We start from the raw sequence: 11919 nt of genomic DNA on the forward strand, positions 1-11919 counted from the left end.
ATGGCCCTTCCACATTGCAGAATTTGAGAAGAGATGACGAGAAAGCAATAACTTGCTGTAAACATACTGCTAGTAAAGCAAAGTAGTACTCCCTGGTACATTTTGTGCTATAAACACCACAATTTCCACTGCCCTGTAAAAGCATACTCAAGTCAAGTTAGACCTAAAAGTTAGGTTTTATTATTAAAAATAACCATGTATATACCCTTTAAAAAAAAATCATCTTTTTTTTGAAGGTACTATGGAGCCATTTTTGGAAGATAGTCTTCTGTAGTGTATGCAGCCCAAGCAATGTAGCATTGTGCTAGCACATGAGAAGCTGAAAGTGAGACTAGACAAAAATAAACTAATTTTTTCATAGTCCAAACCAAGACAAATATTGAAAGTAATCAGCACTAATGGTCAAAAGCAAGTTTTTAAAAATTCTTCCAATTTTAATAAGTGTGTGTGTGTGTGTGTGTATATATATAAATATATATATAAAACCTTTGCCTACGTGTATGCACGTGTACACTTCATAATTTTGAGATGCATACAGACAGCCCCCCCCAAGTAGTTTTTGAACAGATAATTAGGGATGTTTAATGTTGTTCTGAGAAACAAAAAGTGGAAGTGTCAGCATCAGCTTCACCATGGAATTTACCTGGTTTTAATCATCTTTAAAGTTGTGATGCAAGTTATTAGAGGACAGAAACTGAGCCAGAAAAATAATAAGTGTTCGCGCAATGTAACCTACTATTTTGACCAAATACTATTGAATATGCAAGCCAATATATTTTTATTTTAGTGGTATGTCTGAAATATGTCGTTTCCTCATCCAAGAAGTGCAAACCAGATAAGATAAAACCAACCTTTATAACAAAGTTAGAGAAAGTTGGCTGTGTTAGACAACAGATGAAAGTGGATCAACCTCAGGTAAGAAATCAGTGGCTTCTCCCCTCCTCTGGACCCTGGTTTGTTTCTTGAACAACAAATAAGCATGATACGAAAACCAGATCACCTTCTTTAATAGTATTCATATTCCATGCAACTACCAATTAACAATTAGGTTGCATTATCTGTCATTGTCTCTTTCCATGCTCCAACATCACAGCAACAATTACTACGATCAGAGAATGAGAGAAAGAATATTCAGAAGCAGCATATAATCCTTAAAAAGAGAATTTCTATTTCACACAAAGTGCACTGACCTCTTTATCTATGGCAGTAGTGTGCAACTGGGCTTCCCCAAGCTCACAACCAAGCGCTCTCTGTAGACTGTAGATGACATGATCATAAGAATGATGTTCATCATTGAAAAGAACACAGTAGTAGTGGTCTGTCTTCTCTCTACTGGGAAGAAGCCAGTATTTAATTAGATGAGCAAAGAGAAAATGAAAATAATCTCCTATCCAGATGTTGGCAACAAATCACTTGCAAACTCCTGGGAGAAAGTCTCAAATATAACCAAATAAATTGTAGAGGAAAAATGAGTTCAACATCTTCAGGTTCTGAAAAAAAGGCAAGCAGTTCCACCTCTCACCGAGAGGAGAACAGAGCATGGAAACTATGCACTAACCACTTATTACAAGAGGGGCATCACGATCTTCCTGGTGATACAAAGTAGTAACATGTTTTGAGGAAATTTGAGACTAAAAGATCTGTGAACTACACTTCCATCCCAAATGAAAGTTTTTACATGCTAGTTTTACTTGCAGTTGATAGCATAAAAATATTGACCTTCTAGTTAATGCCACCTAGGAATTTAGTAACTGGGTCTTTACTGTCACATCTAGCTCAAACTGGAGGTCAGTCCAGTGAAGTTTTGAGAACTGTAAACTATTAAAGGGGTAGCCGTGTTTGTTGCTTTTTACAGATCCAGACAAAGAGTCCTGTGGCACCTTAAAGACTAACAGATGTACTGGGAGCATAAGCTTTTGTGGGTGAATGCCCACTTCGTCAGACGCATTGACGAAGTGGGCATTCATCCACGGAAGCTTATGCTCCAATACATCTGTTAGTCTTTAAGGTGCCACAGGACTCTCTGTTGCTTTTAACAGATTTAAAGGACACGGTAAACTGTCATTCTCCTTTAGGCCTAGGAAGTTTTGTAAGTGCTTCCAGAAACTGTGCAGCTACACTGTGCTGCTGACACCAGTGTAAGCGCTAGTATTAGTATATGGATAAGACTCAAGTGTTTTTAGCACCATGTAATGAAAACCACACAAAAAAGCCCCTCCCCATCCTACCTCACCCAAGCTGTCTACTTAGGACACTAAGCCAGCCCAAGTACAACAAGGTATTTATGTCATCTGCTAATTCTGTAGCTGTTTCTCCTCTCCCCCTTGAACTTTAGGATCCCATTCTGCTCTCATCACCAATCAAAGTAATGGCCTCTTTCCATCTTGGAAGAGGAGGATTTTTGCACAATTTCTATTGTGGTTAACTGGACACTAACATATGCAAAACGTTCCCTGAAGCGTTGTACCTTTATAGAGATTATAGTCAGGAATGTTATAGTTCTATTTAAAGAGATCTGGGTATTAGCAAGTTTATATAGGGTAGCAATAAACCTGAATGGAAGTTTTAACACTTAGAAATCGTTGGCAATATCTCCCAACCTGATCATGAGCACAGGAGGCAACTCCTTCTCTTCTTCCCAAATAGTCATATCTACAATGTATTTTAATACCGACGGGAACATCTTCTTTGCTTGTGCCATTAGCTCTTCGTTTAACTGGCATTCAGAATTCTATAAGAAGATAGGACAAGATATCAATATGGAATATAGAAATACAAAAATGGAAAAAAGATTTGGTAATATAACAGCTGATTATTTTATCCTTGCCATATAATTTAAAGGAACAACAGAAGTACTGAGCTTCAGAGTGGTAGCCATGTTAGTCTCTATTAGCAAAAACCAACAAGGAGTCCTTGTGGCATCTTAGAGACTAACAAAGTTATTTGTGCATGGGCTAGCCCATGAAAGCTTATGCACAAATAAATTTGTTAGTCTTTAAGGTGCCAGAAGTACTGCGGTTGATTATATGCAATGCAGAGCTAAAAATCATATTACAGTTGTGCGTGTGTGTGTGTGTCTCATTAGAAGGTATATTGACCTCAGGAATAATGGTAAATATATTGCCCTACAATACAGTCTGGTAAAGTCACTTTACACTACAGGGAGCAAGACTAATGAAGCTGAAGAGAATGAATGAGAACTGCACAACCAGAAAGGTATAATCTTTTGTAAAAGACCATAGCCCCACTGAAGCCTCTTTGTGACATTGGGGAAAGTGAAACGCACCGTTTTTCAATTCTTTGCTATCACTACCCGCAAGATTTCTCAAAAATAGTCCAACAGCAGTTTTATCCACCAAATCAAACATGATATAGGTGCATTTTTAAAGATACTAGTTAAGAAATTAAGATACAGAAAAACATGTAAAGCTCTCTTATCTAAGCACAGGCTGTGAAAAGCTTCATTAAATGAGTTAGGAAACTTAGGTTAAAAAGTAAAAAGATGGTAATATTGCTTCTGACTCATATGAAGATGTTCGTAGATGACAAATCCAGGCCTGAACTGCAGTCCCTGATGTCTCATCCTTTCAGTCTGTTTGCATACTCTATGAAAAGAAGGGATTGAATATGGGGGACCTAAATAACAAGGGACTACTACATCTTTTGAATACATGGAATGGCTTCTTATATTGGTATCCACGTTTAGAGATGTAAACGGAGAAATTTCAGAGATTTGTGACCTAGACACAGAGGCTCATATTTTCAAGGCGGTTAGCATATCTGGACACATTTTCCATTAATTTTAAGGTTGTGCTTGCAAATCCCAGAATGTATATGTTGTATGGGGAGAAAGGGAAAGAAAATGGGGAGAAAAGAGAATTACTAAAACCAAGATCTCAAATCCAGGTTCCATTCACATAGAATAGTATATGGTTTGATAGAAGTGGGTATAACATATTGGGGATGTAGTTTGCTATTGTCAAGAACCATGACTTTGGAAACTTCCTAAAGCAGCATGCAGTTTCACTTAGCCCATAAGTTTCTAGGTAGCATAAAAAAAAAAATCAAAATAAAACATCGTTCATATGGTGGGAAACCTGGAACAGAAATGAAACAAGTAATGAACTGAAATGACCAATGGCTTCCACAGTTGCCAGAAACTTTTCCTGTCCTGATGAGCTTTAGAAGAGGAATTCCAAGTCAAGGCTGCCATCTAAAACATCTACAGGTGGTTTTATAAATGTCTTCATCTGCACCCATGTGACCATTTGAAATCAGGTTCTTACAGATCCTGGGAATCAGAGGTCTTAAATATCTGGGTTTAAATTTTTTCCTACTCCAACTATGCTACTTATGTTCTTAAATTTGGAGGAGAAAGGATAAATGTTAGGCTTTATATAATCACTGTTGTGTTGAGTTAAATTTCAGTTAGAGTTTGGCATTTGGAGGGGTAAATTGTACCAAGCACAGACCTTTGGGAAAAGGATAAAAACAGGCTGCTGTAGACAAGGGTATTCCAAATAAAAGGCAATCAACCCTTAATGAGAAGACTCTCCCCCCATACCTCCCTCTACCCTCCCTTATTCAGGTGAGGAAAGTATGCAGATAGAGCACCTCTCTCCATATCTAGCTCTTTAATAGATACGAAAAAGCTCCTGGTAAATTAATGGTTTCTCTGGGTCCCTAAAAAGGGACTAAAAAAAAACAAAAAAAATCCAGAATGGACAGGATCTCTTTCCTCTCTCCCCATTACAAACTTACAGGGAATGAAGCAGAGGATGTGTTCCCTCCCGCAATGGCAGTTTAGTTCCTCTCTTTTCTTTTGGGGAAATTGTGAGAACTGTTACTATAAAGCTTGTGGATAATTAAGAATTAACTGCATATGCCAGAAAAACACCTGTGGGTCCAATCCTGTAATCAATATATTCTTCACTTCTTGTGCTAACTTTACAATGTTTATGAAACAACTGCTACATTTCACCTCTGCAACAATTTGTACGGTAAGTATCAGTTTGTAGAGACAGTTGGAAAGCTTGATGATGAAAGGCAATAAGTAAATGATACTATATCGTATTCAGTTACAAAAACTGCATGAAGATGGAATTAAGGTACAGAGTGTCTAGCATTAACTTAAAGTGCAAAAATAAAAAAAAACACCCAGAAGAATTACACCTCTACCCCAATATAACGCAACCCGATATAACACGAATTCGGCTATAACGCGGTAAAGCAGTGCTCCGGGGGGGGGAGGGGGTGGTAGGGCTGCACACTCCGGCAGATCAAAGCAAGTTTAATATAATGTGGTTTCACCTATAACGCGGTAAGATTTTTTGGCTCCCAAGGACAGCGTTATATCGAGGTAGAGGTGTATTAGAAAGTCACAAAACACAAAGTTTAGGTTAAAACTTAAAGAAATGGAAATATTTGAAAGTACGGAAAAAGTGTGTTTGGATTTTAAGTTTAAAAACTAACTGATTTTCTTGGGTTGCTAGTAGTCAGGTATTTTTAATCCCTATGATGTTCCTGAAAAGGATTTTACCCTTAAGTTACAGACATTTAACTATCTTAAAGCTTTTCAAAAATTTGTTACTATTTACAACATGCATTTGACGGTAGGAAGCAGGCTACCCTTGGGAGCCTGGGACAGGGGATACTAGGGACCGGGAAGTTCTGCAGGGCATTTGGAGCTGGAAGGCAACAATGAGCAATCAATGCCCTGAGAAAGCCTAGAGGAGCAGAACAACAATGCTTTAGCCACTGTTTGGTTTGGAGCATCTGCTTTTCAGGGTTCCATTTCCCAGACTTAGATGTCTGAAAGTTTGTGTAGCACCTTTTGATTGCAACTTCTGGTTTTTGAGGGGTTTGGGTTGGTTCCCCCCTCATCCCAACCCAAGGATACTGCATTTTACATGTGCATGCCTTATATTATGTTGTGAATGCTAGCAACAAACAAGATTAAAAAAATGTGTCTAGAGTGTTTTTCTTTAATGTAGTGTATTTAACTTGTCCTTTAACATTTAGAAAAGGGCATTCAGCAGATTCAAAACGTAGTCTACCCTTTTAAAAACCAGAAGCCTGATTCTGAGTGCATTTTTTCATCATCACCGAAGGAGACAAACATACTGCCATCATTCCTCTCTCCCCCCTTGCTTCTTTCCTATCAAGCAAAATATTGAAGTTTAAAGGCATCCTAGAAAGATGCATTCTCTACATGTAACCTAATTCTAAGCACACAGGCCTGGACAAACCTGAAAAAAAATATTTTTTTGCTGAGCAAATGGTAACTTTTCTAGACAGGTAGGGAGCATGTTACAAAGCTTGAAGATTTACAGACAGTATTCATCTCTGATTTTCTTTATGTATTATTTGTACCGCTTTTGTAGAGCTTGCTGCTCCAGAATCATGGTTAGTACAAAGTGGTCCAGTCTTCCATGCCTCTGTATCCCCACAGTCACAAAACCCTCCTCCAGTGGAAGTATGCATCTGAAAAATTAAGAGGTATTTCAGACATACAAATATGCATGTAAAAATCAAGAACACAAGAAAAGCGTACATTTGTCAAGCCAATACATCCACATTTTATGTGCCTCCAACACAGTGATAAATAACTATGCTGTAGGAAGTGTCATTGTGTAAACCATATGCTTTTATACTGCAGCATTTTATTTTTTGTAATTAAGAAAGGGAAAATTTCAGTGGGGTGGAAGATGGGATTTGCTGGAATTATCTATGTTTCTTCACATGTGCAGAGAGCAGAGTAGGAACACAGTTGTGTCTTAAACTTGCAAATTGTTCCACATAGGTAGAACCTTGCATTTGCATGGAGCCACACTGCCTTCAGCGGGGCTATGTATTGAACCCCAGGTGACCAGAGGGGTGGACTGAAGAGTGGGACACTGCAGTATTTTCTGAAAGCTCCCGGTAGCTGCTTGAAGCCAGTATATAAGTGACCATTAAGGGCAGTTCTACATATTTCAACATGCCTTCGACTCTGGGGTAGAGCCATTGAGGACTTTGTGGGCAGATAAGGGAAATATTATATCTAGAGGAGCTAATGAGAGTTCCCCTTAAACTTGACTCAAGGATGGAAGACAGGCCAGGAATGTGACTACTGCCAGGGCAGATCTGAAAGCCTGTAACATTTTGGCTACAGGTAAGTGTTTATGCCAGTCTTAAGCCACCATAGAAACCTTTAATAAAAGCAATGTGTGGGCCTACAGGGAGAGCTGGGAGAGGAGCTTTTATTATCCTTGTTTCAGAGTATCAGCTGTGTTAGTCTGTATCCGCAAAAAGAACAGGAGTACTTGTGGCACCTTAGAGACTAACAAATTTATTAGAGCATAAGCTTTCGTGGGCTACTGCCCACTTCTTCCTTAAAGCCTATAAAAATCACATTTAAAATAAAAAGAAAATAAAATTAATGGAGATATTCTATCTTCTAGAACTGGAAATGAGCTTGAAAGGTCATCGAGTCCAGCCCCCTGCCTTCACTAGCAGGACCAAGTACTGATTTTGCCCCAGATCCCTAAGTAGCTCCCCTCAAGGATTGAACTCACAACCCTAGGTTTAGCAGGCCATTGCTCAAACCACTGAACTATCCCTCCCCCCGGGATATAGTTATCTGCTATATTGTTTTAAATTGAGACTCTGTATTCACGTGAGATAAAGGAGCACAGCTCAACAGATGTGGGTTAGTAGATTCCTTATTTGACTAAGTGAGGCTTAGGATAGTACCCTACAGTGTGTGCACTACAGAAATCCAAGAGATGAATTAATTTGTGTGTGGAGTTTCAAAACAGGTAATGTTTCAGCTACAAGCAAAAATTCCTATCAGATAGGGAAAGGGAGGCAAGAGAATCATCCATCAACATAAGACTGAACTGCTGCTGAAATGATATAATGCACTAGAGTTTTCTTTTATATGCTGGAAAAGCATAACTGTTTTTACTATGGACTGACCACATTTTCATTTTAGTGTCTGAGAACTCATTGACAAGCATTAAACCTTAGGTCCCACAATTAATCACAAGTTTGTCTCTGGAAAAGATTCTGAATGGCAGACAGTGTGTGTGCACGCATGCACACACATCAAAAAAAGGAATGCCAATGTCCTGCAACCTTTACAGTTGTGATGCAGGTTATTAATCATATTTGTTCCAGGGGTACCTTTTGCATACGTAGCAAAAACAGACTGTAATCTTGTCTATAAAGACTTTCTATAGCAGATAGCAAAGCTGTCTAATAGCTTTGTTTACAAGTATTTCAAAGTACTGTTTAAAATACTTATTCTAGCAAACTAATTATATATATTTGCATACTAAGTAGCAGTGTAGCATTTTCTCTAACCAGTGTTGTGAGATATTGAGACCAAGTTCAGGGTTTAAATGCAATGCTCCAAGTTTGATTCTGCACAATGCTTTCTGAGAAGTCTGAACTGCCCATTGGTCCAGCATAAAGTTAAGATGAAGTGCAGGAAAGACCAGTAATTGTATATAATTTTCCCTGATATCCCAGTTACAAAACTTATAAAATAGTTATTAGAAGTAATAAGTGGCCTTATCAAACAAAATACTTTGAAAAATGTTATTTACTTTTAAAAATGCCCCCTCAAAAAAAAAAAAAAAAAAAAACAGAGCGTAACTTAAAGGTTTAGAATGTATTTACAAACTGGGGAAGCATCACAACCACTTTCCTGCTATCTTCATGTTCCAATTACTGTTACTTGGCCTTAAAGAAGCCATCTTAAATTACTGAGAGGATGGGAAGAGAAGACTGGAAACTGAACTCCTGGCTTCTATTTATCCTTTTAGGGAGTCAGTTCATCCATCTGTACATATATAGGTAGCTAAAATATATGGAAGCTACTTATATTTTATTTACATAGTTCACAGGGATATTGTAAGGCTTAAAGAATACTTGTAATTGACTTTAAGCTCACCAGATGAAGGGTTGCACAGAAGTGCAGAGTAGTGTACTTTATCTGGCTGTTCTCAGCACACCTTCTGCCTCATTACCACTCCCTAGTATTTTGGAGGCTCTTTGAACCTATTCCCAAACTGCCAGGTTACCCTACAGAAGAAGAGCTCCATGTAGCTTGAAAGCTTGTTTCTCTCACCAACAGAAGTTGGTTCAATAAAAGATATTATTTCACCCATCTTGTCTGACTACCCTACTGTCAGGATAAGACACTTAATCAAGTCAAGCATGCTAATCTATCTGTAAAGATGCACTCACTAAATACATGTGTGCACGCACAGTCAGCACTTCCTCTTTAAAGGGCAGTCATGGGCATTTGATGCAGGTAGAAAAAGCCTCTGAGGGGGTGCAATTTCAACATCCAAAGTAATGAAGCGCAATAAAGACTAGTACATTTTTAAACTATGAAAGATTACAATTAAGTTGAATATATGGTGGTTTAGATGCTCTTTAGTGTAACTTTGCTGAAGAGGTACATCAGCTTTAAAGGCTCATGATCCCTGTATGCTCCCACTCCGTTCACAAAACTGAACATCTGTTGCAATGGCTCTTGAAAGGGAACAACCACCAGTGAAGTCAGGCAGAAAAGGGGACAGCAGAGGACAGTTCAGGAAGAGAGCAGCCTAAGGAATTACTTAAAATGATCCTTCCCCAAATAAGGGAGCAACAGCTGGAATTTCTCACTGGTCACATGGATTTGGCTCAGAGACCATCAAAAGGCTGTCAGGAAGAGAAGACCCAGGTCTAAAGCAATCTCCTGCACTTGAAATTTAGCATTTGTTAATTTCTCCACCCATCCCCCATGCCTCAAGCCCAAAGCAATTTAAAAAACTAAATAAATCCAAATGCAGAAATAGACAAAACAGTATGTAGATTGCAGCAGTGATCTGACTGGTGAAAAGACTGCATTGGTCCCTGTGCATACATGTTTATTTTGTTACCAAATATGGGTTTGGAAACCTCTTTATCATGGTCAGCTTGCAAACAAGTCATTTTGTAAGTACTATTTATAGTACTTTACCAAGCTCTATAAACATGAGCTTTTTAACTGAAATTTCAGCATTGTTACTCTGATTGTTATTTACTAAGGGAACAAGCAATCTCTTATGGATTTTAACAATAATTGTAAATTATAACAAGGTCTCAGTCCTATGAATTGGATTATCCTCTTCAGATTTGCTAAAAAGTTGCTTGATTAGCACAGCAAAACCAATTAAAATGAAAGAGTTTGAGATATCTTTTGCACATTCCCAAAAAGCCAGAAGCACCCCAAAAAGTTATACATCATTTCAGAACAAAAAGGAGGTTAGAGAGCTCCAGTATTTTCTACTCTTTCAACTAAGAGCTAAAGAAGAGGAGAGGAAAAAGTGCCTTTGCCCACTTATTATTTTGCATGTTTAATGTACTCTACTAAATCAAAGGCAGATTCAAATCTCAGATGTGCAGATGGAAATTGACACCTCTACAATAAAACCAAAAAACCTGCTCCTGCACACCCATAACCATAGTAATGGAATTGAGATATGCAACATATGCACTGCATTTCTGAGATTTAAGTCTGGCCTCTATATCTAATAGGTAATCTACCTGTCTGTTAATGTCTTTGGAATAATCTACCAGTAACAAAGATAAGATTATTACTATTGCCTTTGCAACCGTAGTTCAGAGAGTGTGTGTGTGTGTGTGTGTGTGTGTGTGTGCACGTTCATTATGGTTAAGATTTTGTCACTGTTTTTACTAAAAGTCACAGACAGGTTACAGGCAATAAACGAAAATTCACAAGAGCCCATGACCTGTCTGTGACTTTACTAAAAATAACCGGGTGGCAGGGCTAGGTATGGTGGGAGGAATGATAGCTGGAATCCCATGGGGTGGGGACTGACAGGCCAAACCCCCACACCCTGGGGGGGGGGGCAGCGGGAGGAGCCGCCATAGCCCCGGCTCCAGCAGCTACAGCCACATCAGGGGCATGCACAGCCCCCACTCCGGAGTTGGCCACAGTGCAGGGCAGGGCCTCACGCTCCCAGCTGCAACCCCAGCCACAGGTGTGCAGCACCGGCCACAGGCAGGGACGGTGGGACATGCATGGCCCTGGGAAGCTGCGAGGGGGGTACAGGGCCCCACTGCAGCCCCCGTCGCAAACCAGGGGGCAGAGGCACACAACTCCGGCTGCAGCCCCCACTCCAGGGCAGGGGCGCACAGCCCCGGCTCCAGTCGCTGACAGCTGAAGCCAAAGAAGTCACAGACGTCTAGTAAAGTCATGGAATCCATGACTGCCATGACCAAATCGTAGCCTTAGTTATCATATAGTCATTAACTATGTGATCACATACTGTTTGCTCTGTACACAAAATAGATAAGAGTAAGAGTTGTAGGGAGATTACACAGAAGAGAATGTCAAGCATTGGACTGGGACTCAGGACAAGAGAGCATAGCTCTGCCACTTACTTACTATGGGTATGTCTACACAGCAACTAGACAACCACAGCTGGCCTGTGCAAGCCAACGGGGGTGTGCTATAAGGCTGTTTCATTGCTGTGTAGACTTCCGGGCTCTAGTTGGAGCCCGTGAGCCCAAGTTGGCTGGCCTGTGGGTGTCTACTGTATATGAATTTGGGCAAAGCTATCACAATGAAAACACATAAAGGAGTCACATTAAGATTGTCCTTGCAATTTTAATTCTGCAATTACCTTACTTTTCAGTGCTTGACTTTGCAACTTAAGTTTCCTGAAACTAGTTTTTCAATATGCAATTATAGTGTTATGAGCTGGATGAAACCTTTTTATGAGTTGAGTCAAAACCTCATTGAGACTGATAGGTAGGGTTACCATACGTCCTCTTTTTCCCGGACATGTTCGGCTTTTTGGCAATTCCCCCCGGACGGGGGTTTGACTGCTGAAAAGCTGGACATGTCCGGGAAAAAGAGGACGTATGGTAACCCTA

General features: G+C 39.5%; 1 protein-coding gene across 2 annotated transcripts in view; it reads right to left on the reverse strand.

Annotated features, from left to right (window-relative positions):
- Positions 1 to 11919, reverse strand: part of UBR1 (ubiquitin protein ligase E3 component n-recognin 1) — a 140112-nt gene that overhangs the window by 114492 nt on the left and 13701 nt on the right. The window contains exons 4-6 of one of the 2 annotated variants that reach the window (XM_034769201.1): positions 6373 to 6483; positions 2601 to 2731; positions 1191 to 1332 (exon numbers count right to left, since the gene is read on the reverse strand). In XM_034769201.1, coding sequence (XP_034625092.1) covers positions 1191 to 1332; positions 2601 to 2731; positions 6373 to 6483 — 384 coding nt within the window. The remainder of the gene's footprint in view (positions 1 to 1190; positions 1333 to 2600; positions 2732 to 6372; positions 6484 to 11919) is intronic. The other variant, XM_034769202.1, reaches the window with a different exon arrangement.

This window comes from Trachemys scripta, chromosome 4 (assembly GCF_013100865.1).
Source record: "Trachemys scripta elegans isolate TJP31775 chromosome 4, CAS_Tse_1.0, whole genome shotgun sequence".
In the NCBI taxonomy this organism is placed as follows: Eukaryota; Metazoa; Chordata; order Testudines; family Emydidae; genus Trachemys; species Trachemys scripta.